This window comes from Betta splendens, chromosome 22 (genome assembly GCF_900634795.4).
Source record: "Betta splendens chromosome 22, fBetSpl5.4, whole genome shotgun sequence".
In the NCBI taxonomy this organism is placed as follows: Eukaryota; Metazoa; Chordata; class Actinopteri; order Anabantiformes; family Osphronemidae; genus Betta; species Betta splendens.
This window is the reverse complement of record NC_040900.2, coordinates 5,708,939-5,734,395: the sequence shown is the minus strand read 5'-3', so window position 1 is coordinate 5,734,395 and position 25,457 is coordinate 5,708,939. Positions and strand designations below refer to the sequence as shown.

The following is a 25,457-nucleotide window of genomic DNA, read 5'->3' as shown; positions in this document are numbered from 1 at the left end:
TATCTGAACAGTAGATAGATGATGATGCAGATGTTCTACTGCTCCTGCCTCATTCGTGCTAGTATACGGAAAATGTATTCATTTATTACCTTAAAATTCCACATGGATTTTCTGCCAAATACAGTTTACAATAAAGCAGTCAACAAACAGAGGTCAAGTTCAAAGCAGTTTTAATCGCATTATAAGTTTCCATACAGTCATTTACAAGTCTAAGCATTTCCATTGTTAAATTGCTATTTTCATTCTTATCGTCTCCATGCAGTGAATTAAACAGTAAACACGGACCATGGACACAAAGCCGCTTTCCTTCCCATATAAATTTGAAATCCACGGTTAATTACATGTTAACAAAACCAGTGGGATCCATTTTCTAGACCTTCCAGATATTTTTGTTACGCTGCTGTGAAGTTTCCCACTGTACTGAAGGTCAGTCATTTCACAATGACTCAGAAAACAGACATGAACAGTTTGTCCTGAAGCCTTTTCTCCGCTGATCCGTTTGTTCTGCCGTCGTCTGGTCCCGGTCGCTCAGGACGTGGATCTCAGCACAGAGGCTTGCTGTGCCTCATGTTGTTGGCGCAGGTGCGGCCCAGGTTGGCTCCCTGCAGGAGCAGGTCAGAGAGTCCGTCCATGCCGAGGCAGGTGGTCAGGGGGCTGATGAGGCCATACAGACCCCCTAGAGTGATGCCCAGGGGCCAGCCAATGCACAGGAGGATCACCAGCCAGATGATGCACCAGAAGCACGACCCACAGGTGGCCATCCTAGTCTGGGGGACAGAGTGGATCAGAACCGGAGCTATGTGAACAACGCTGCCCTGTGGAAGCGTTTTCGCAAACGTGAGATGTGAAATTTCCTGTTGTGACATTAATGTCGCACAGGGCTGCCAATAAATGACTCAGTCAGCGAACGGGTCCCGCAGCCGATCCCGCGTTCCAGGAAACGCCCGTCACGTCAAAGAAAGAGGAAAAAACATGAGCCACATGGCTGCAGTCATTTTAACCACCGTTAAAGTGGACTCTGACTTGTGTTTGGCTTCAACCATCACATTTAACTACTACTAAAATACTAATAGCACCAGCAAATAACCAATATTAGTATTTTTTAAATGATAAAATCTAATTGTAAGCAAGTACAATAGACAGCAGTATTTAGTGCATAGTAAACAATCCCAGGCTTTTAGTGTCACACATTTCTGCTCTAAGCTTTACTCAATGCTGTTAGTGCCTGTTGAACATCAGCCCATAGCAGAGGTTAGAGGTCAAGCTTTGCAAAGGAACCAGTAACCTAATACCTGTCGCGCGACTATAAAAGACATGTTCACCTTCAGCAGAGGAACGTTTGGACGTAGACTCCGACTCCCTTCTCGCTTGTAGCTTTTCTGTCCAGTCACCCAAATCCAGAGAGGTTGTGTGCGCGCAGGAGCCACTTCCCACCAGTTAACTCTAATTCACTACGAGGCTGCAGCCGAATTACGATGTCAGCTGCGAGAAAGCAGAAAGGAATGTCCAACAGAGGCAGGATGTTACACAATGCGCGCGTTCATGTGACTCTGGAGAAACCGAGGCGTCACGGGTTTAGAGAGGATGATGCAGATTGCTAAAACAGTAAAACGCTGCATATGGAAGTCTTGTGTCAGTTTAAACATTACATTGGGCTGTTAATCATTTATACGTGCAGTGTCTCCTTCCTGTTGTTTCTGCAGACAGTGAAAGGCCCAGACCACAGCTACAGAATGCGAACCTCAACCTACTGCCTCAGCCCCGAGACGGAAGAAGTAGCACGAGTCCAAAACGTCTCTCCAAATTCATCAACAGATGCTTCTCCATCAGGCTTCTCAACTGGCCCTGGCGAGAGCAGCTGTGCAGCTGACCTGTTTGCTCAGTCCGCCTGAGGTATGATGTAACCACCACCAACTTCTGGTGCATGAAGGAAATTCCTGTCTGTTTTTGCTCCGTTACCTCTTCAGTTTTAGGCGGGTTAATATTTAAAGGACCATCACTTCAATTAAAGCCTCCGATTATTAACTTCAGATTGTGAATCCTCCGCAGCCAGGTGAAGTTATGAATGGCACAGGATGTGGGGCTTGCTGGTTGAGTGGTTGAGTACATCCAGGGGGCGAGTTGAAAGCCCCCAGCATGCAAACTGGCCCTTGGGTGAAGTGACCTAAAAATGCAGTTTAGTCGCAGCTTGTGTAGCTGGTGCAGGCTCAGCCAATCAGATCAGACTAGTGCCTTTAGCTGATTTGGACGTACAGTAGATCAACGGGTGGGCTCATCGTTGTGTTAATAGTTAAAGGTGCTTATTACAAACTGGTGTTTGCGAGAGAAAGAGATGAAGCCGATGATTTTAATGGTTTAATGCAAAAATCTGTTACAAAATGAATAAAATGATCAGGATCATCATCTTCTTACAGTAGAAAACAAAACTATAATCTTAAGGGGCCGAGCTCTGAGGCCATTAGTTCATGGTGAGGCCGCCTTACTGCTCCTCTCCACTGTTCTCCCCCTCGCTGTCACTGTCTCTCCCAGGGTGTTCCGGCATCTTAGAATGGTCCGCTGCGTCTTTGTTCTCTTCTTTCGCACCGGCGTCCGCTGAGTCTGGCACCGAGCTTGCCTCTCCGTCTGGGTTCTCCTGCTCCATGGGGGTTTCTTCCTGTTCCCCTGAACTCGCTGCCTCTTCCTTCTCCACAACATCATCTTCTTTGTCGGCCTGTTGTGGAGGTAGAGCCAGTTTCTGCTGTTGTTGCTGTTGAACCGAAAAGAAAGGAGTTGTTGCAGAGAGTAAAATATGATTTAGAGAATTAACGACGTCGATCTCAGATAGTATGTTAGTATGTTTACCTGTCTGTACATCTGAGAGGTCTGCATCATGTGCATGTACATATTATACACGAGGTTGGCCATCTCAGGCATGTTGTTGACGATGTGGTCTGGCTGCCCAGAAGAATCCCTCTGTGGGGAAAGAAACCAGGATATGAGTTATGAAAGATGCCTGACAGTGAAACATTGTATCTAAACAGTTACTGTGCAGTTCGCCATGACCAGCTTGTTACTAGAGAGCAAATATCTCTGTGCTTTGTGATCGCTGCTCGCATACTATCAGAGGAGTTAAGGATGGGGAGCTCAACATATTTGTATGCAGACAGAGTCTCGGCCTAAACTGAGGCGTGCAGCGAAGAATATTCAGTCTGGTTCACTCTTACCTCCTAAATACAGGGTGATTCTCATACAGGCCCTTTGGGCATCATGTCAAAGTCAACACACTGAGCGCTATAAAACTTAACTGTGCCTGACTTTATTGCTGTAAAACTCTCAGTAAACGTATTAGAGTGTAAGATGTATTTTCCAGTGCCTGAGCATGTCTTTTAGCAGGTTGCAGGGGGCGCAGTCGAAGAAAGGACCTCCAGACATGACAAAGGGCAGTCCAGCACGCACTAAAACAGCTCTGACTTACTACCGGCAATGCAAACCGAGCTGCTGCTCTGATTGTATGGGGACCAGGCTCTATACTCCCAGAGCAGCCCCCACCAGAATGCTGTGAAGGATGCAGTCAAACGCCTTCTCCAGATCCATAAAAAAAATCTGACTGGTGGGGTGAACTCTCCCAAACACCTGAACAGCCTCAGTTGAGGTTAGGAGCGGTGTTTATGCCTCTACTCTACCCAAGCTGCGGCATGCTTGGCACCAATCAGCTGCTTCAACCAAGCTCAATAGGACTCCTTCTTCAGCTTACAGCCCGTATCCACCACTGGGTTCAGGGGTTGCTGCAGAGAGCGACACCAGAGACCATACACCCACAGGTAGGGCCACAGGAGGATGGGCTTCCTCAGTACTACTGAATGGAGTGGTAAATATAAATATATCCATAAGGGCCTTTTACCAGCACTGTTAACTAGCCTATGACATTTCTAGTTCAGTGTTGCAAGACAATATCTGACTGTTAATCTGTGTTTGCATGTAAGCAGCAGGGGTTTAGTGACTCCGATAGACAGGCTAAGCAGGGGCCGCATGTGTGTGCCCAAAAGAGCTGTCCCTCATGGGGATGAACACCCAGAGTAGGAGGAAGTGTCACGGGCTATAGGGTATTTTAGACACCCCTGTTGCCACACACGCCAGTGAGGCACACTGACCAGACAACAGTTGTCTCTTGTGGCCTGGCAGGATCTGGGAGAGTGGTTTGGCCGTCTGACCTTCAGGGGTTAATTATAGTCAGACCTGTGTTTCCCATGCTCGCAGATTTCCCCCGTATAAAATGTTCTTAGCAGCTGCCTGGATAAAAGTGCAGCGGGACTTGGGCGAGTGAGAACGAACAGGAATGAAGATGCCATTCAGGATATAGAGACGAGATTAGACAGATGTTGTAGCGGCAACAACAGTGAGACACTGGCGACAGAAACCACAGAGTTGTGGGCAGGTAAACACTACACTGATTAAGATCATCAACACTTGTATTGAAACAGAGGGTGATTGGGTACTTACAGGCTGTTGCTGGTTGTAGTACTCATGTGGTCTGATATGCAGCTGCAGAGGTCTGGCAGTGAGTTGGTTGAAGGCTGGAGTTAGCTCAAAGCAGTTCTGGAACAACGAGACGCGGGCGAAGATGTACAGACCCAGTCTGGCTCGCGACATGGCCACCACGAGACGCCTCACGTCCCTGTGGAGCAAAAAGAATTACAAATCCATGACTCAAGTGAAAAATCGCACTGAGAAGAAGTCAGGAGGTAAAAGAATAGTAATCAAGAATAGTTCAGAGTGTTGAGGTTTAAATGAAGCATTAAAACAGGTGAGAACAGATAGAAGCTGTGTGGCAATAAAGAACACAGCTAATGAGGAGAACTGGGAGCACAAGAAAGAGAGGATATTTATTTTGCCATTCAATTAAGATATAAAAGCTATTAACTGGAGAGAAAAAGGCATTGAAGGTCCACATATGTTTATCAGTTTGAGAAAATACATTGAAGCTCAAACCCAAAGTTAAACTAGCGTCTGTTGAGTAGGGGTCTTCTCTGCTTCTTAAAGACAAAACATTGTGCTCTGAACCACTAATGAGGAGGGAGGCACCTTTCAGCCCCAGCGAATACATAATAAATCTCTGTAAATTGTGTGTTTTCGTTGTCTGTACGTGCTACCTAATGGAGCAGTAAAACCATAAATGTTTAGCCTGCCTATAAATCTACCCTGCGAGACGCGAGCATACTGGATTACAGAGTGTGGAGGAAGCTGCAGCATTTGAGGGGGAAGTCGTCTTTGGCCGGTGATGCTGACAGCACTGCTTGGTTTGATGTAAAGGAATCTGGCGCACAGTCATGTCTTGTCACACAATAACAAAGTATTGCACACTCAAATGCAGCCAAAAAAATGGGTTAGGGAGTTTACCTGAGGACGTCATTAGATTAAGAGGATTAACCCTTATGCATGAGTTCCATTAATATGTAGAGTGAAAGGCTTACGGGAAGCATTGTACAGGGTCCATGTGTAAGTGTTCAACCTATGGAAGTACATGGGATTTGTTATTACATCACCCAAACATGATGCATGGAATAAAACGAAACTTGAAAGTGCAATATTTCCACAGAGACAAACTAGTGCAGCCTTCAACCAATGAGCACGGCGCCGAGGCGGACGGGGGCCAATCAGGAGGCACGATAGCCCGTGGACACGGCTGCGCTGAGAGACACCCACCTGGGCTGTGCAGTGACATGGCAGGGCAAAGTGGACGTGCGCCGTTTGTGTGTGCGTGCTCATGTCACAACGCGTCTGCATCGGTGCCTCCCTCCCCCTACACGTGAGCGTGCCCGCGTGCATCAGCAGGAAGGCTCCCCCTGTCAGCGCGAGGGGTCAGCTTGTCATGAGGACGGCTGCGGTGGGAGGCCGGGGTTCAGGAGCAGGACGAGGACTGTGAGGTCAAGATCAGCGGTGCGCCAGTGGTTCCAGTTAGTGCACAGCACAAACACTGGGTCCCACATTACTCGCACCAGTGTGAAAGAAATGTGAGCTGATCCTGATAAAAGTTCCCATCCAGGGAAAAATAAAACCAAAAGCTATTCTATCCCCCTTCACTGAAGAACTAACTGCGGTTCACATTGTTACAGGGATGCCTTCGACAGCTGGCCCACATGGTGTGGGCTGAAGAAAGCAGAGTGTAATATCCAGCATAAGACAAGATCAAATGGATGATACTGGGAGGAGCGCACACGCTGCCAACAAGACAAACTACCAGCATCTCTGGCCGCACTGCTCATCCCCTGCTACATCCACTCACGGCTCTATCCGGGAGATGAGCACAGAACCAAAAGTGAGTTTTTAAATCTTTCTCTGACAGCTAAAAATGACCAAGCCCAAAGGGAATGACTTATAACACACACAAGGGTCTTGTGCAGACTAGGGTTTGTATATCACAAGTACTGTGGAGGAACTCAACCTCATTTGTCCAGTATTAAACCACGCAGCATGTTGAGTGTGAGTAAGTGCGAGCTCTTTAGGATGTAATGGCCGCCAAAGAGTGAGGGGCCATTCCCTTACTAATCAATTTAGCGAGATGAAGAACGAGGTGGCGGTGACAAGCGGGAGCAGAGCGATAAGGAGATGAGGCTGAAAGCGGAATTAGAGCAGACAGCGATGGGAAATGAAACGGGGGAGACGTGAAACCTACTGCTGCCGTTTGCTTAAGCATCGCGCCTGTTAATGTTACGCGTTCGCCTTTGATCGCGGCGGCGCTCTTTGTCTGAGATTCTCAACCCAATCATCAGAGCACAATAGATTCCCTTAACCAGGACAAAAGCTACCTTCACTCCAAAGACACGCTCCTGTCCTGAAGCACCCATTACACATCCTGCCGCAAATTAAGCGCTTTTCCTTTAGCAAACTTCACAGAGTAGTTACACATGACAAAGAGACAGAAAGCCTCCTGAGAGCTGCCGTCTCAAGTGGGTTATTTCTGCTGCATTGTTTGCCTGGAGGAGGTCTATCTTAAGTGTACGTCCTAGTATATGTGTAATAGAATATCCAGTAAATGTGCCCGTTTTGGCTCGTGGAACCTCGTGCCGCTCATGCATTGGAGTAATTACCTCAGGTGTCCCACAGCTTTGGTGCGGACCAGTGACAGGATGATGTAGTCGTTCTGCTGACCCTGGAACCTGTCCACCGTCGTCACCTGCAGACACACACGCAGTCATTAGTCAACAAACTCACTCCACATGAATGTCTATAAATACACACGTCAGTGTGAGGATATGCTAACTAAGCACAGGCAGAGGACGTGTTGTGCAAAGTAAATGAGTTTTAGGTGGAGGGATGTGGTCGACATGTGTAGAAACACGAGGACAGCTCTCCATCAAACAGTGCCTCTTTTTTTACATTCATTTTTGAGGGAGGAACGATGGGCTGAGTTATCTTGTTCTTGCTGTTATCACAGGCCCACATAGGCAGCCAGAGGGGTTAATACGGCTTAGAGGGCTTTTACTACCACTAGCCTCTTACCTGGGCCCATGAGACTCACAGCCAAGGCACCGGGGGCCAAGCTGTGTGAACGGATCAGAGATTATGAAGAAGTGGTTCACTGAGATGTTCAATCACGTCAGCAAATGTGCTTTACTGCTATAGTAAAATAATTGTGATGAGAGGTCTACCTATTTTAGTACAAGAGTTATACAGGTTTTTGACCTCCACTGGCAATGTTACAGGATGCATCTTTGTCATTTCAATGTTCAATTGCATTAACTATGACTCTAGAGATGCATTTCCTCAAGAAGCATCCAATGACTGATCTTCAAGTTCTACATCTAATAAAGCATTTTGAATTCACCAAAGCTCTGGTTTCTTTCTACTCCATCAGAACGAACTGGCTTGTAGATATTGTAGCTAAGGTTAGTGTATTATACTAAACTAGCAGGTGATATTGATAAAAAGTAATCAAGGGATATTACAATACCTGAGTAATGCATTTTAATGTTAAGCAACATTAAACTACGTCAGGAAAAACATAAAATCACTACTTCATTACACTTGCAACCTACTAGTAAATGTCATGGCAACCAATTCCATTAGCCTTGACATACATATGGTAATTCTATCTTTAAAAAGGTTACAAAAAAAGCATGCACAGTCCTTTGCCGAAGAAAAGGACAGAAGGAAACACTACTATGCAGTTATATAGGGTGCATGGAGGGAAACCTAAAGCCCAGCAGAGAGGTTTGCTTTTCCTGTATGGATCTGTACTCAAGAGTGGATCAATAGGACATCAGCTAGCATTGAGAAGCCACAGAGGCCCAGAACGGCACAAACCTGATGGCTAATGCAACTTACACTGATCCCGAATCTCTCTGAAACTCCCAAACATTTTAGGTAACAAGAGGAAGATTTGTGAAACGGGGCTAATTAGGTAGTAAGCCAATATCACTGTCGCCACATGGAACAGGTGCAGCACCAGAGGCAACAACATGTTGGGCTTACAATAGCACAAGGCTTCAAGAGCTTCAGTATATATTAAACCATATACACACTCATACACAGTCCAAGTTTAACCAATACAGAAACCCTGCAATTCAGGGTTTTTGCTTTTACACAGCTAATTCTGCAGGTTCCAAGTTGAAGCTGTCAGAAAGGTGATGATTCTACTGTCTCTATTATTGAGGTCACAGTGGGTGGTGGGATTTAGTGAACGCCAGGCAGAATGTCCCTTTGAATTTATCACCCAACGACAGTTAATGTTTATTCAAACCAACTAAAGACAGACTGACTTGTCTAGTTTGTGACATACATGAGTAATGTCCCGGGGTCCAACACCCTGCACTAAAATGAAAGAATCTCAAATGGCCCTTGTCTCTAAACATCACAGAGTAAACAAAAAAACAAAAACCATTCAAATTATACAAACTGTTGTGTTTGGGGTTTTGCAGACAGCTCAGGCTCGTGTGTTTGTTTGGGTTGTGGCTGGTGCTAACTGGCTGCCTTCCCCTTTTCTGTCTAATTAGTCACCCCAGTAAAGTGGGCTGACTATTGACATTTGCTGGGTTTTAGCCATTGTGACACATTGTAAGACACACTGTAGACCCAATGCTCAGCGCATGACCTTTCAGCTGCTCAGCATTTTCCCACAAGAGTCCCTTTGTCTTCCTCTTCTCTCTCCCTGTGTCTTTCCTCTCAGCAGACCTATCAGCCTGTCACCCCTGTCACTTTATTACCGTGCATGCATACTGACTAAGGCCACAAGCACACAGAATGACACTTTATGTCGGAACTTTGCAGGACATTCAACATGACCAAGCGAAAAATCTGGTTAGCTGTCAGAACAGGGAGTAAACTGAAGACAAAGCAACAAGGTACAGTAGGCTCACACATCAAAAAACATAAACAACAGCACTCACTGCTTCTGTACTGCTTCTGAAGACCTAATAAAATAGTCCAGACACACTTTACTAGCGTACTTGTAGTTCTAATTTCTGAAAACTTAAGATCTGGCACCCTTATTGAAAATATCCCAGAATTACTGGAGGCATGCTGATCCATCACAACACCTCAATTCACAAATAGAAAGGCTTAAAGAACATAGAGCAGACAAAGGTGAGAGGATGTGCTTGGGAAAAGAGAGGGGGGGGGGAGAAAAAAGCATAACCTGAAGGGAAAGTGGGTAGAGGCATTCAGCAGTACAGACAGCAAGGGGACGGGAACCTGTGCCAGAGGGCTGCCGACTTAAAGTAAAAATGTGTGATGTGAATAAAGACAAAGAGTTTACAGAAACAATGAGTGAGCTGGATGAAGACAGCGCAGCAGAGATTACACCTGCTCCCCGAGCATTCACGCTCTTTAAATAATTTATGCAACACACAAACCCAAGTGAACTTCAATTACAGAAACACTGTTGACTGGTAGGTAAAGGCATACGTTACGTCTGCAGCAGCATTTACGCTCTCAAAATAATTCTAGAATATCCACAACACACGACTCGTTTGTCTTCCACATGAAAACTTCAATTATACTTTGTTGCTCTGCAAGGATCATAGATCTACTTTTATAGCATGTAGGAAGAAAAATAACATCTGGAGGTGTGGAGAAACTTCACATGCATGTGTCATGTGTTACATATGTTCCAGCTACACAAGTCGTGGACACCATGAAAACACAGCAAGAGGGATGGTGGTGTTCTCACATGAGACAAGAAATGTGCCACCCAAGTGATAATGAGTCACAAAAATAGTCTTGTTTGTGCATGAGGTGTGTTTCTGTGTGAAAATGCTACATGATGTCTGATCATGTCTTTTAAGAGCCATGTCAGCAACTAGTACTAGTTCTAGTAGGAGCAGTAGTAGTTACCTTGTTGGGCTGTCCGAAGAAGGGATTCCCAGCACAGCGCTGATTGATGACGTCCCGGATGAGGTGTTTCTGTCCATTGTAGGTCGTGAGGATGCTGATGCGGTCGGCAGGGTAGCCCAGCAGACGCATGTACATGTATAAGGCCACAGAATACTCTGCTTCTGCCAGGTTCTTCACAGGAAGAGGAGACAAGGGTGAGATTTTTATTGTAATTTAAGCATACAATACAGGGACAGGTTTAGGTGAATCAAAGCACTAAGCAGATAATAAACAGCTCTCTTTTTCCATTCACACACTCGGAACTATCAGAGTGACATCTTGTTGTATTTTACAGTCATGCTGTAGAACCCTGTCGCATGTCAAGTCTTTGACTTTCCAGCTAAATAAAAGCCCACTCATTCATGCATGAGTAGCCGTCTGATTTGGGCTGGAATTAATTACCTCAACACCACAAGTAGCCAGGCTGGGACAAAATGTTCCACTCTGCAATAAATGCTTTGGGTATTTATAAGCAATGGGAGATGGCTTATTAGGTTTTCTTTGGGTCCTAAGAATGAATGTAAAGTCTAATTACTCAACTGGAAATGGCAATTTTTTTTGTTTCGGATCATATCTTAAAAAAAATAAAATATCTACAACTGCTACATTTGCTGAAAATGTGCATCTCTGATTCAGTTCATTTCAATTTCAGGCTCCATCAGAGGAACGTTTCCTTCTTTGCGTGAGTATGTGTAAAGGCCAACGCTGCATACATTCACCTACTTTACAATCAACTAATTCCTGACATTCTGGCTCCAAGGCTGTACTCTGCCCTTCAAACATGACCAAAAAAGCCAACAATATGAATTATTCATTCGACTTCAATTACGCCTGGACTGCAGCTTCACATCTTTGATGATTATACTGCACATGCAGCTTCATCAACAGTTGTGCATCCAGGTCTCTCTTCCTTGTTACTCGAGTCCCACACACACACACTTATATGTTTCCAATTCATACAATATGTTGAAGATTTAGAGGCTGTTTGGAAGGTATAGGTAAATGATCAGTTGGTAAATTCAGTCCAACTAGCAAATCCACCATATTAGGCAATTAAATGCACCACCTTATTAAATATGTAATATTGAGACTCTTAATAAAGCCTATGTAGCAGAAAAGCCAAAAACAACTATCGGTGGCTGAGCAAGGCTAATAGAAGATGTGTATTTAAATATAGCGCTATAGTTTTATTTCTGAGCCAAGTGTTTTTGGGTGAGAGCTCAGCTCCTATGCAGTGTGTAAAGCAGGGTTTGTACAGCGTTTGTTCAGCTGCGACAGTCATTGCGCACACACTGGTGCATCTGGTTCTCCAGTGTCCAATTTATCCCGTCTGCTTCCCAGTGTGAACATTTGCAAATGATATTGGCAATTCTCTCAGGAAGCAAATGTAATAGAGGCTCATGTGACCACGTACCTCGAGAAGTGCACATGGTCTGGATTTAGGAACAATGAGGTGTTTCACTGACATCAGAACGCTGCACTAACATTTATGAAGCGCTCATTGTGCACACAGCTTAAAAATAAGTGTTGATGCTTTTCAATCACTCTGTTTAACATTTACATTACATTTTTACTGTAGATTAGATAATAACATTGCGTTCCTGTACTGGTTTGGCGCCAAAGTAAACATTTTTTTCACACCCTTATTACCACCCACACACGGTCTTGAGTGTCTCAGCAATGTCATGATGAAACACAATCTTGCTCATGCTGTGAAGGGCAAACCCACTGGTCTGTGCTGGGAAGACAGTGTTAGCTGCAGACTAAGCAGGGTCAGGGATAGGTTACATGAACATACAGCTAACCCACAGCATTTTAAAAATTAAAGATTGGATGCAAGAGAGTGTACGTGCAAACTGCCATGTTTTTTTTTGTAGTTCTTACATTTTATATATATATATATATATATATATATATATATATATATATATATATATATATATATATATATATAAATAATGAACTGAAAGCTGGTGTTGTACACTGTGGGAGAGTTCCTAGTTCTTTGAAATAAAGAAACAGTTGAGGTGAAAGGGTTTTTACTGATAAAACAACTAACCTGGTAAAAGTAGGGATTGGGCTCAGTTTCTCCCACCCCATTGAAGTCCTCCACATTGATTAGCTGGAAGTCAAAGGTCAGGCCAGGGTTGGGGACCTGGAACTCGGGTAGCTGCTGAACATGAGGCAGGTTCCCCAGGTGTTTGTAGCGCCAGTTGTACAGATTACACAGGCTGTGGAACGGACAAAAACAGAAACGCAGCGTCATTGCTACATAGGATTCACAGGGGGGAAGTCACTGGACCTGTAACACTGCTGCACGTGTGGCTCACCTAGCACGTGCACGTCCCTGCGCATCCAGATCTATGGTGGGCACGCCCAGACGCACAAACCGGGTGAAGAGACTTTGCTCCATGTTGGAGTACTTCTGAAAGGCCATGTTCTTGATAACCGGTGGCAGCTGGTGGTGATCTCCAATCATGATCCATCGCTTCAGCCGGCTGTAGCCATCCTCGGGGTTCTATTGTGGAGGGAGACAGTAAAAGCGGGTACAACCAGCAGTTAAGTAAATGAGTATAGCTGATGGTACGCAAATGTAGAGGGTCTGTACTAGACTCAAACGCATCTCTGCAAAATGTAGAATGTCATGTTTGGCTTTAACAGATCATTATTGGTTTATTCATGGGCACAGACTGGCTAGTACTGCGTCTATTTTACTACGGCTGCCAGATTTTTACTAATTAGATGTGGTTTATTTAGATCTTGACCTCCGATCTCAAATTGAATGTACTCAGCCTTGTAAGTCAAGAGCTGATTTAATCACTGTTTGTCTGGACAGAAAAAGGAAAAGAGGATGAATAAATGTTTCACTGTCACTTTTACCTGACAAAAGGGTTTAGACTGTGTCTCGCTAAAAACAACAATGAGGGGGAGCTGTGGTGTGGGTTGTTGGATATACTGATGTGTTTAACAATCTGTAAACAGGCATTAGCACAATCTCAGCAATTAGATGTAAACATCTAAGACAAGCACCACTACTATGGTTGTACTCCATTAATGAGGTCAGGTAGTTTGGCAGTAGAGACTGTGTACTGAGTTAATGATTAAACTATGCTTGATGTGTGACTGGTGGTCATGGAAGGGCAGGAAATTTGTAGAAGAGTACAGTTTTTCAGTAGGTGAGGTTCAGTCTTGGACATAACGCTTTTAAATACTAAGTTAAGGTTTGAGCAGTTGTTCAGGAGGGTTACCTGTAAAAGTAGAGGAATGAAGGTCTCAATCTCCAGAATCTGAGCAGCTTCTTCCATCAGGATATTGTCATACTAATAAAACAATTTTAAAAATCAGCAAATTTGCACAAATACTGCAGTAAAACTAAGGTTAAACAGGTTCTGTGTCAAGGAGTGTGTCAAGTGAAGAATTTTCCACCTTGAATCCCAGCTCCACCAGGTCATGGCGTTTGAGTGCAGCGTGTGTGCAGGTCATGGCGATGATTTTAGCTTCCTTCACCAGCAGATACTTAGAGCGGTCCAGTCCACTCCTCAGCAGCTCGAAGGCTCTAAATTCCTAGCAGACACGACACAAACAGAGTGTCAAACACAAAAGTTTAACTAAACGAATGTGACTTGGATTACCAATATTCAAATCATAAGATGCAACATCACAACATCAATTTAGTCTATTTAAGACAAAAAACATGTTCATTTATTTCAGAAGTGACATCCAGTGAATGATCTTGTGTACTGGAAGTAAGAAAGATCCCCATGAAACTAAACTAATAACCCAAGGGAACTCATTTAATTAAAAAGCCACAATTAAATATTCTGAAACAACAAATCCACTCAAGGCTCAACTCCCTTATGGAAGATTAAAATCTTGAAAGGAAAGCTTCAGTTATAGCTAATTCAGCTTCCTTGGATCTGCCCCATAGAGGCTAAGCACCAAGACAATCTTGGAAGATGATTAAGTGACTGACAACCTACTGTACCGTTCGATGACATATCATTAATCTCCCTGCTTTACGTCCAAATAGAAAACATAGCCTTCTCATTTTTCATGAGCCCAACCGGTCTGGGCAGAGTATAATGGGTGTTGTCTGCAGCTCAATCACCTCAGCAGCACTTTGGTACAGACTTTCTTACAGAGCATGTGCTCCGATTGAAAATTTAGGAGCAGTTTTTACTCAAAATATAAGTCCGTGCCGAGGTCACAGCAGTTGAAAAACATGCTGTGTGCGCACAGAGGGGGTAAATCCGGGTAAACAGGCGTGCTATTTTCAGGTTGCCACACTGTAGGCCAGCAAAGGCAGAAAGGGAGGGCGAAGTACACTCAGACAGCACTGGGGTATAAATATTTGATGTGTTACTATTTTTGTTAAAATATTAAACCAATCAAAACATGCAATATTGATGAGGTCTATTTTTAACCCCCGTGGCTCCTGGGTTTTTCAAGGGCGAAATGAAGACGTCGCGGATGCCGAGAAGAAACTTCACAAAACAAACAGAAGATGTGGGGGCAATGCAGAGGAGGGGAGAGGTGAGGGCTACGCAGGAGGAACCCAAGAGGCACACTGTGTCTCTGTCTGTCTAGAAATATATTCCACCAATGGCAGTCTTTGCTAAAATGCTTTGACGTTTGAAAAGGCAGACAGATAAGCAAATTCAGCATGTTGCTCCCCTACCCTGCACCAGACAGCAATACCTATTAATGGGTGTCCAGTTCTCACTGCAGCATGGGTGAGGCTGAGGGAGGAGGGAGAGGTGCTGTGTTGCAGTGATACAGAGGCCAGAGATAAATCAAGGTCACCACACATGTTGGGATATTACCTCCAGCCAATAACTTCTTTATTGCTTTTCGGAGACCTTCTTGTGTTCTCATAAATCTGAAATGTTATTGTTATGCCTACAGAAATACTCGATGGGCTGAAGAGGGATGATAACACATCTTCCGCTGCTTGTTTGTGAGTGGGAAAGAGTGTGAAAAAGAGCGACAGCAAAAGAAGAAGAAAAAAAAAGGGTTTTCATTATTTTGTCAAGCTGCTTATCTTTTCAGAGGGGTCAGCAAACATATCCACAGGTTTACAATGCAAGCACTGTTATGTACCTTATCTAATGATTCACTCCTGAGTGAAGCAAGGAGACGGGTGATGACTACAACTCAGAGACTACTCACAAGCAGACGCGTGCAGAAGTGGGAAGCACCAGTCACTGTTAATCTGTAACAACTAGCAAGTGTGGTGGCCAGGAACAGTTACTTGTGCGTGAAGGAATGTCCGATATCTGAACACAAAGCTGGCGACAACACTAAGGATCAAATACGGCTGAAAGTGATAAAAATACTAACTTTGTATCACCTATCATTTGTTGCTATGTACTTTAATTTTAACTGTGTTGCCATGTGCTCTATAAATATCACTCTTCGGTACCTCAGGTAATCACTTGTATTACTGAGCAGTGTGTCATAGCAGCCATAGAACCAGTCTCATCACCCAAATGCTGCTGCAGGAAACTGAATCTGTGAGCACCACCCTTTACGCTCATGTTGTACTTGAGCACATCAACTATCTCAGAGTCCAAATGACTTCATGACAATCATTGCCTTATGTTAATTCAACACAAAGCCACATGCATCTGACATGGACGTTCCATCACAGCTAATTAACGTCCTCGTGTGTGTGTGTGTCAAAGTGACCTTACCTCCAGCTGGGTGAATATTTTCTTAATGTGGCGGAAGCAGCCCTCTGCAATGTCCATTTCCTCCTCGTAGGTTCGTCCCTTGAACACAGGTTGGGGAGCGTTGGAGAAGTACTTGTGGAAGGGAAAGTGTGCAGCCACGTCCTCCACCTTCACCTCCTTGCCTTGTTTAGGCCTCACTTTGCTCATGTACTCTTCCCAGCGGGATATCACCTGCAATGAGTGTTAAGAGTCGTCACTGAGTATCTACAAAATAGGATGAAAAGTGTTTGCACAATTACAAAATCCATTTCTGGCACATTTGTTACCATTACCCATAGCTAAAAACATTTATACACAAATTAACAAATGGGAGCAGAGGAGCCTGCTGAGAATCCAATAAACCAATAGTTTTATTTATATAGCGCAAATTGACCACACAAGTCCTCGAAGGCTCTTAAACTAAGGCTTTACAGAAACCTGTATAGAAAACCATCCCAATTTAGCAAACTTTTTGAATTTGAAAAAAATCAATACATTTCCAAGTGACTGTATTGGTGGATGGCAGCAAATTGCTACATCACTGCAGCACTATGTAGAATTTCAAAATCTTTTTAGTGAAGCATGATGACGCATAAAGTAACCAGTGTCTCCAGCAGCATATTCCCACAGTCTAAGAGGACAGTGATAATAAGGTGAAAAGGATTAAAGAGCGAGCAACTACAATATTTCTATGCATTGGCAATGTAACGTCATGTCTGGACTAGCATGAATATGTCTGAGGAACAGGGCAGACAATGCAGAAATCCATTCAAATTAAATATACTTCTCTCACTCCCTTGCTTTGCGTGAATCAATAATAAAATCTAAAATCGACATTAAAAAAGCAGCAGTTTTATTATATAAATTCTTCTCCACAAATCACATCTGCTTACACTCTTACCTGGTAGAGGTAGAAGTGTCCAGCTGTCTCACATGTGTAGGAAACATCTCCTGGCACATCAAGGCTCTCCTGTAATCGCCCAACCTCTCTGAGCAGCTCCAGCCTTCTGGCTAAGACATAGTTAACTCTGCCATACCTGTGCAGAAACAAGAGGAAAAATGTAATGTAAGAAATGTAACTTTCTAATTACTTAGCTAATTACTCTGTATATTTAATAAATCAATCTTGATGTGACTCATTTGATTGTGAAATAAGACAGCTTTCATGTTTCTGCCCTTAACTCTAAAAGGCCAAATAAACCATAGGACAATAACATATTATCTTGTAAATATGATCCTTGAGTACATGTATTTTAAAGGCAAAGTCTGCCTTTGACTCCTGTGCTGCACAAAAGCAATTAGCAGGTGGCAACAACACAAGCAGCACACACCGATAGGAAGTGGGAGGGGTCACAGGGTAATACTAGAGGTGAACTCTATTTTTAGACCCGGTGAAAAAGACTCTCAGCCAGCAGATGACTCAAAGGCGGTCGCACTGCACTGCCTGTTTGGCCTGAATAAAATTAGGTAGAAATGGGAAGTGACCTTGCTTCCCTGTAATGAAGGCTGCCTTCTCTTAGCCATCACACTAGTACATCTTCTACTGGTTTGTGTCTATGCATTCATTGTGTAAGCTACAACCTGCCTTGGACCCAAAAGTCAGGACTGTGCTGTGACATTTACAAAAATTCCTTTAACCTAGAACCTAGGGCACAAATATGACCATACACAACCAAATGTGCTTTTCCCAACATCCACTCACAAAATCTCATTAATACAGAGGAAGATTTATCATGAAATGCAAGGAGGCATTGTTAATTGATAGAGCGGCAGCTTTCCTTTGTCAAGCATCCGGAGGAGCGCTGCCTTACATTTTTCATCTCGGATATAGTGTTAATTAAAACTCTGCTCTCTCCTCTAGCTGGTGTTGATGGGGTGGAAGGAGTGTGGAGTCTGCATGTTGTTATAAGGCAGCCAAGTGTGTGGGGGGGCATTAAATGCTGCTAGCTAAAGCTTTTTCTTTTTATGTCTGTGTTGCTGCATAATTTAGGAACGTAACAGGCTGCTTCTATGTGTAGAATCCTGCACATGCCATTCATGCTACAGTCATACACTCACACTGAACACTAGTCTTAAACAGGATATAGCAAATAAATGACATTCATAACGCCTTCCTGATTCTTTGGAACTGGTACTAAGAGCCTAGGATGCAATTAACTCAGCGCCACAGATGGATAAGATGGTAATTAACTACGGCGGCAAGAAGAAAACTTTAAATAGTAACAGCATAAAAACTTCATTAACATTGAAAATACTGGGCTATTTATAGTCACAGGTAGGCTTGGGAGCTAATACATGAGATAACCACCATGTTAAATTAGAGCCAACAACTTTGTAGCCTTTGCTGCATTGCATTTCCAAACTTTCGATGGAGCAGATCAGGCAGAACTCGAGTGTGCACAAACCCTTATGTGCTCTGCGTCTAACTTTCTCATCTTACTGGATCACTTAGAAAAAGGAGAGAGTCATTATCCTTCAAGGCAACACGCACACACACACACACACACACACACACACACACACACACACACACACACACACACACACACACACACACACACACACACACACACACACGGGTGAGAACTGAGAACTACAAGAACTTCCTTAACAGGACTCTAGGGATGTTTGTTTGAGGCTATTCTTCTGTGCTGTTTAATAACAACACTCTGAATATTATTCTTCTACTAAGGTGTAAACCGAGAACGTTTTAGCCATTGGTTTTATTCCGCTGCCCTTTGTAAAGGTCCCTCCTGACCCTTAAATAATCGCGTTCCTAAAATAATGTATTATGCATTTAATTTATTGTGTATTCAGTGATGTATTTGTTCATGTAATTAGTATATTACATTAATGTAAATAATTAAATGTTAATTTAATTGGTTTGTGTGTCCCCATGGTTGGAAAATTACATTCATTCTTAAACATTTTGTTTTAAAATGAGTTCACTGCTGGCTTGGTTATAGTGAATGTATATGGCTTCCTGCAAACCACCCCTTATAGGAGGTTCTTACGAAGGTGGGCAGTGCAAACAGGTACAAGATTAGTTTTTCGGGGCCGGAAAAGCAATGAGAGGGTTGATCAGGCAGGGATGCTTGTAGGGATGTGGGCAAGAGCTCCCTTACACTGGTGGAAAGGCCCTGGAGGTTAACAATACCCAATGAAAATAAACTCCTGGCTTGGCATATGCCAGTATCAAGTGGCCCATCCACTGTCTTGGCTCAGACCTGTTATTTCTGTGGGCGGCTGATTTTGCTTTCATCTACCTATCTATAAATATATAAACTATGTTGGTTACAAAACATATGCACAACAGGTATGTAGCGATGTGTTGAATGCACTTTCACACATGCATTGTGTGAATTCAAGTTGTCTCGGTTTTCACATTTGCATTTGTTTAGGTGCAACCCCGTGTGTGTTCTCTCTTCACTCATCCTTCAGTGTTCTCACCTGCTAAAGTCTTTCTCAGTCTCCAGCTCCTCCTCTCCATGGCCCAGACGCAGGAGGTGGCGCTCGTCGATATCTAGAGCCATGATCTTTTCAAACAGCTGGTTCAGAGCCTGGTGTAGAATGAATCACAATCAAATGTAAAAAGGAGGATTTGTCAACAATGTTTATTAATTTGTAGAAAGTCAGTCCAGTTCCTGATTCACTGTTAGTGATTTGTAATAATATAGTAATAAATTAGTTGTTGAAATTGTCTGCCTCTCAAAGAGTAATATACAGTAAAGGTGAAAAAGGTTTCATCTTTCTATCCAGCTTTGCACATTTCCCTTTGGAAAAACTTTGACTGGTGCAAAACATCAGCAGATTACTTTGTGATTAAATACTGTAGGGGAGTCCAGGGCACAAGGGATTAGATTTTAATTTTGCCTCTAAGGTCTGAATATGATTTTAGCCTGATTAATGGGCAGTTTTGAGCAGAAGCTGTACGCTCTCTAGACAGCTTAACTGTTTTAAAGTGTTAGTCAAACCTTTCAGCGCTGGTTTGTGTTTAGGTGCTGTGTGTGCTCTTAACCTGGTTTGAGTGTGTAACTATGAGGGTTCTCTGATCAGGAAAGTTGTGATAGAGGTTTGAGATGATCTGCACCGCAACGTCAGTCTTTCCGGTTCCTGGTGGTCCTACAACCTGCGGACAGAAAAGGTATAGCAGAAACAAAAAGAAGAGAATATGAGCATGTTCAGAAGTTAGTTAAGGATGCAAGGTCGATCCCTAGACAGCCTAGTGATTGTGAAAGCTAGGCCACGGGCACATCAGAAGAGACCAGGCGAATGCCATATTAGCCAAGCTTAGTCAAATCCAATGCGGTGTGGTATTGTGTGGCATGCCAAGGCAGGTCCACAGAGTGCACAGATGGCCTAGTACACAAAAAGCTACTGAAAAACGGGAAAGGCTACATGAGGAACACTGCAAGCATCTGCCAGGCCTCCCTTTAACTTTAGCAGCCCTTCATTACCAGTGTGCTAGTTACAATGTTTAATTCAGTCAACATAGGACTAATTCCCCAAATTCAGCTTGCAAAGGTTTAAGACCTGAGTCGTCACAAAGTACAAACATACAGAATTATATAGGAAAATCAACAAATCCTGCAAAGTTTCACTCACTTAAGATACTGTAGGGGCAGAGGTCGACACATCTGATTTACTAAACTAAAGATTCATAAAACAGGTTGGTCGTAGTCTTGGTTTCTGAGGTAACTAATTTCTGCTAAAAACAGCAAACACAATCTGATATTCCTGCATAAATCAGTGCATAGTCAACTCATCTGTTTTTCAACATGAAAGTGGCAGTTAGGTAGTCCAGGAGGTGTGTGTGTGTGTGTGTGTGTGTGTGTGTGTGTGTGTGTGTGTGTGTGTGTGTGTGTGTGTGCGCGTTTGTGTGTGTTGTGGCTGCCAACTACTCCAACATATGGCAAGAAGGTTAGAGGGGGTGATGAGAAGAGCAAAGGAAGGAAGGAATGCATACAGAGTTGCTCAGGACATGATGACAGTCCACTACCCATATTTACGGCAACAATAAATAACCAGACACTGTCTGGCTACAAGTCACCATACTGCAAAACTATGTATTACACTAGTGGGAGAGCATCCTTTAAACCTTTGGTATTGCCTGTCAGATGGCAAAAAGCCCACAAACTTAGAGGGAAATGGGTGACAGACATAAGGACATAAAGCAAATATTTATATTTACTGTTGTGTACATAATTAAGATTCATGGGCACAGGGTCGAATTATGCAAATGTAAGCACTCACTGGTCCAGGATTTCCCCAGACAGCATCACATTCACCCAAGGGAACTGTGTTTAAACAGTTTCCTTTGTATTCAAGTTGTGTTTTTTTTGTTATGGTCAGATTTCAGCAGAAACTACAGAAATTCTGCAATTTTGTTAAATAGGTATTTTAAATATTAGAACTTACCATGGTGAGTCCTGGCTGCATTCCAGCTCGAATGGCTTCAATCTGAGTAGGAGTAAACTGAATTGTATTCCTGTAAGAAAAGCACATTGTTGATATTAACAAATTAATTTGTTAGTCGGAAAGTACTCAAATGGCCGACAGCATCAACGCGCCAAAGTTGTAATGATGATGTTGTTTTTAAGAACATGTTAAAAAATTAAGCTGAGGCTCGCCCATAGACATGCAGCTTTTTTCAAAGCACAGATTGAAAATTCAAAAACACCAACAGCTGAAACTGAAATTTTCATCAAGGGCATTCATTTAGTAGCATCATTATTGCATGACTATAATCAAAGCAAGGTTGTTCCACTGTTAAATGTATTAAGAAATCGGTTCATCTGTCCATTCAGACCTAAAACTTAAAATAGCACAGCTAAATTACATAGTGAACAGGCCAGAAGAGAACATGGAGGCAAACATGGACGGATAAATGATGAAATAAAAATGATCATTATTCCGAAGCCACGTGTCCGACTTCTTGATGTTTCACCTTTTTGGCTGGTTGTAGGGATGTGGACCACGGTTGGGGGTGACATAGGGCTCAACTACCAAGGTCTTGTCCTCATCTTTGTCTTCCACTTCTTCACCAGCCTTCCTCTTCTTCCCTTTATCTGTTTTGTTTGAGATGGGAAACTTGATTCTGTAAATGCAAATGTGGAAGGTAAGTTTAAAGTATATCACAGATAGATTACAAATAATACATCATTAACCAAGTGAAAACAATACTATTGTCAAAACAGCATTTTTAAACTAAACACACTCATTTTCTTTTACCTAAATGGAGGGACCTGCAGGTCCAGGTTCTCCTCGGTGACCTTTATGCCATAGCCTGGGAAACATGAACGCAAGTGATCCAGGGACAGAAATGTGTCATTGAAATCCAAAGTGGAAATCTGATTGGGCATTTTAGAATAGTGGGCACTGCCTGGATCTCCATAGCCTAAGATAATGTCATGAAGCCAGTCTGGGACAACACACTCAGTGTTCATCAGGTTTCTGATGGTCTCGAGCACTGCCTGAAACACAGACAGAAATGTACAGAGTGTCACAAATGTCAGACTGTTCTGTTGTGAAATTAGAGAACAACAGACAACCCCTTTCGTGATCTTGGCAGGATAAGACTAGCGTTTTAGCGTGCTGCTGGGAAAGCAGGTATTTATACGTATGTCAATTATGTTTTAATGAGCTGCAAACTGACTAATACCCGCTGCATCAGAAACTGTTTGGGGAAACATGTTTAGTTTTATCTGTGTCACACATCAAAGATGGGTAAGAATGTTTCTTCAATACCCATTAGTTTCTTCACTTTTCAAATTGAAGAAAAAAAAACTTCAAAAGCATCTGTCATTGCTGAGTGTGAAAGACAGAAATGGGTGTGCAGAATTAGAAACAGCTCTCCAAGCGATATGATTAAAAGGAAAACTTATAAAACAGTTAACCTTGTTTAAAAAAATAATGCAAAGTTTTACATGCATGCAGTTGCATAAATAGCTTCTTTAATTCTTTAAATAATAATTAATTAATAGCTTCTACTGAAAAACCTTGTATGAGGGATGTTTATCTAGGAAAGCATAGCAACAGTATTCTATACAATGTTGTCCCCTATCATGAGTACTGACACATTACATAACTGGCCAGTAAGAAATGTGTCTCCCTTTGGTATCACAGTGAGGCCTGTGAGTGTGCGGTAATCTTAGAATTGCCCTGGCCCCAACCTTACACCTACATTACCCAAGAGATTATACTATGTGCAATACATCACTTGGGTGGTGTTGGTAGAACCGGAGCTCAAGGTCTTAAGATAAGGCGCTCAAGTACAATGTGAAATGAGGGCTGAGAATCAGTAGTGCAAACCTTGAAGTTGTTCTCCTTGGGTTTTCGTCTCATTATGACGTTGAAAGTCTCATACGGGTCTTCAGCGCCGCTTTGAATGATGCTGGTCATGTCCTGTTGATACTGGTTTGGGTCCAGCCAAACGCGGAATGTTCTGGAGTCTCCTCGTAGCTTAGGCCTTGGCTCCGGTCCTAAAAAAAAAGGTGGTGATAAAATATAGTAGGGAATAAAATGGCAAGAGTATGTTTAGTAAAAGGGAAATAATAAAAATAATAATAAGTTTGATTATAATTGTTAAAGAGGAATTTATACTCAACTGCAGAAAATTATTATGAAAGTATTCTGAATTTTAATAGTAAACCTTAATGGTCTTTAATTTTCTCAAAGTACCAACTAATACTGCGTTTCACACACTTTCAACAAAGACACCACATAAATAGCCAGAGTACCACTTATTCCTACTGGGGATCTGAAAGTTTAACCAAGCAGACACAGACAAGAAATGTTCTGTGGCAGGATGTCTATTCAGGAAACCCCACAATCTGCATATTTAATCCAGACAGATGAGAGAGCATAGGGGAGAGGGTGCTTCTGTGCACGGACACATGTTGACAGGGGAAAACACTTAAAATAGCAGGGGTTGCAGGTAACTTAAGCAAACCAAGAGGCTGCTTTGGCTTGTGTGTCGGAAAAGGACATAGTAAACAGATGCAATCATAGTACTATATAAAGAAACCGTTCTGTTGTCGCCCTCAGGTTGATGAAATGGTATCGTGAACATGTTCTTTGTGACTGTCACCATGGCAACATCAGTCTGACCATTTCCTGAAGACCATTGCTGAGATAACTAGAGGCCTGATGGGTGGATAAATGTCAGGTGTCAGTGCTGTGTGCAGTGCGTATGGGCATACCTTCCTCAATGACACGTCCCTTGTCATCCAGCATACCCTGTACCTCGCAGCCCCTCACGTACACCAGGCCTGTCTGCTCCACAAAGGACTGGCGCCGGTCGAAGCGTGTGCCGTAAGGCAGGTTTGGCCGCACCGTGATCAGAAAGCAAACATCGTGCTTACGCAGCCCTAAAGGGAAAGAGGAGGGGGAGGGTGGTTAGAGAGAGAAAGCAGGAAAGAGAAAGGAAACAAAGACACAGAAAGTGTTAAAAAAAAACAAACAGCAGAGATGATGGGAAAATATTTGAGATTAAGTGGGGCTGCAAAGAAACCTCGCTGTCTGAACTGACAATCTTTAAACATGTCCATATAATTATATGACTGGGATTCTAATGATTCTAATAAAATAAGGGGAGTAATACTTGATGATACAATGCTCACTTCACGGTGGCATGCATTTTCACTATTATTTAATCCAGCACATCACTGGCATGTAAATAAATGACATATCTGCGCTATAGGGGCGATTGCAGACACACTGCTGAATGTTGTTATCAATGTTATCAGTTAATTAACCTGTTTCAGGCTGCCAATTGTGTTAATAATATGAAACATAGAGAGATACAGACAGAAAATGATTGGATTTTCATATGTGATACACTGCTTATGGGGCACATTAAAGAAATACAATTAGGGCAAAAGACCCAGAGCAGACCAGGAAAACCTACCTTCCCACTCATGCTTGATATGATCTTGCACATTGAGGTTGAGTGTGACATCAGCACGGACACGAGCGGGCCAGCTCTCTCCAATGTTGGGCTTAGCAACCTCTACTATGGAGAAAGTGGTGATCGTCTGAGCCATTCTGGCCCAGCCGCCAAACACCACTCCACCGTACTCCGATTGCCTGTGAAGAGGGACAGACAGCAGAAAGTTAGACAAGTGCTGTGGGCTGTTGTCAGGACTGAAAATCAGTTGGATTTAGGGCAGCACATGGCACCACTGCTTACTTATTTACTTGTGCAGGAACAACAAGCAAGTTGCTACATCATTTGACATAATGGGAGCACTTATTATGTTAAGCAATGGGTTTCCAAATGTGGTGTCCCGAATGTCAGAGTCTTTTAATAAAATATTGTCAATGCAGTATGCCGCCAAGAGCATGAGGGAGTAAGAGACAAAGTGCTGTAGATGAGGTACTGCCAGAAATTGATGA

General features: G+C 43.1%; 1 protein-coding gene and 1 long non-coding RNA gene across 15 annotated transcripts in view; one reads left to right on the top strand and one right to left on the bottom strand.

Annotated features, from left to right (window-relative positions):
* The window catches only part of LOC121201992 (uncharacterized), a 37,519-nt gene extending 21,470 nt beyond the window's left edge, over positions 1–16,049 (top strand). Inside the window, exons 5-12 of one of the 10 annotated variants that reach the window (XR_008693532.1) lie at positions 1,704–3,800; positions 5,576–5,990; positions 6,093–6,295; positions 9,247–9,320; positions 10,092–10,505; positions 11,003–11,032; positions 14,800–14,883; positions 15,256–16,049. This is a non-coding gene — a long non-coding RNA (uncharacterized LOC121201992). Of the gene's footprint in view, positions 1–1,482; positions 1,606–1,703; positions 3,801–5,575; positions 5,991–6,092; positions 8,142–9,246; positions 9,321–10,091; positions 10,506–11,002; positions 11,033–14,799; positions 14,884–15,255 lie in introns of those variants that run through there. The other 9 variants (XR_008693530.1, XR_008693533.1, XR_008693537.1 and 6 more) reach the window with 9 other exon arrangements.
* aqr (aquarius intron-binding spliceosomal factor) overlaps positions 154–25,457 on the bottom strand; it is a 35,578-nt gene continuing 10,274 nt past the window's right edge. The window contains exons 18-38 of one of the 5 annotated variants that reach the window (XM_055505417.1): positions 24,970–25,148; positions 24,263–24,430; positions 23,373–23,542; positions 22,293–22,534; positions 22,009–22,158; positions 21,480–21,549; positions 20,080–20,190; positions 19,512–19,621; positions 16,963–17,098; positions 16,044–16,253; positions 13,777–13,914; positions 13,599–13,670; positions 12,681–12,868; positions 12,410–12,581; positions 10,312–10,482; positions 7,068–7,153; positions 4,480–4,654; positions 2,842–2,952; positions 1,742–2,746; positions 1,323–1,482; positions 154–767 (exon numbers count right to left, since the gene is read on the bottom strand). In XM_055505417.1, coding sequence (XP_055361392.1) covers positions 2,480–2,746; positions 2,842–2,952; positions 4,480–4,654; positions 7,068–7,153; positions 10,312–10,482; positions 12,410–12,581; positions 12,681–12,868; positions 13,599–13,670; positions 13,777–13,914; positions 16,044–16,253; positions 16,963–17,098; positions 19,512–19,621; positions 20,080–20,190; positions 21,480–21,549; positions 22,009–22,158; positions 22,293–22,534; positions 23,373–23,542; positions 24,263–24,430; positions 24,970–25,148 — 2,926 coding nt within the window. In that variant the 3' untranslated portion in view covers positions 154–767; positions 1,323–1,482; positions 1,742–2,479. Of the gene's footprint in view, positions 768–1,292; positions 2,747–2,841; positions 2,953–4,479; positions 4,655–7,067; positions 7,154–10,311; positions 10,483–12,409; positions 12,582–12,680; positions 12,869–13,598; positions 13,671–13,776; positions 13,915–16,043; positions 16,254–16,962; positions 17,099–19,511; positions 19,622–20,079; positions 20,191–21,479; positions 21,550–22,008; positions 22,159–22,292; positions 22,535–23,372; positions 23,543–24,262; positions 24,431–24,969; positions 25,149–25,457 lie in introns of all 5 variants that reach the window. The other 4 variants (XM_055505418.1, XM_055505419.1, XM_055505420.1 and 1 more) reach the window with 4 other exon arrangements.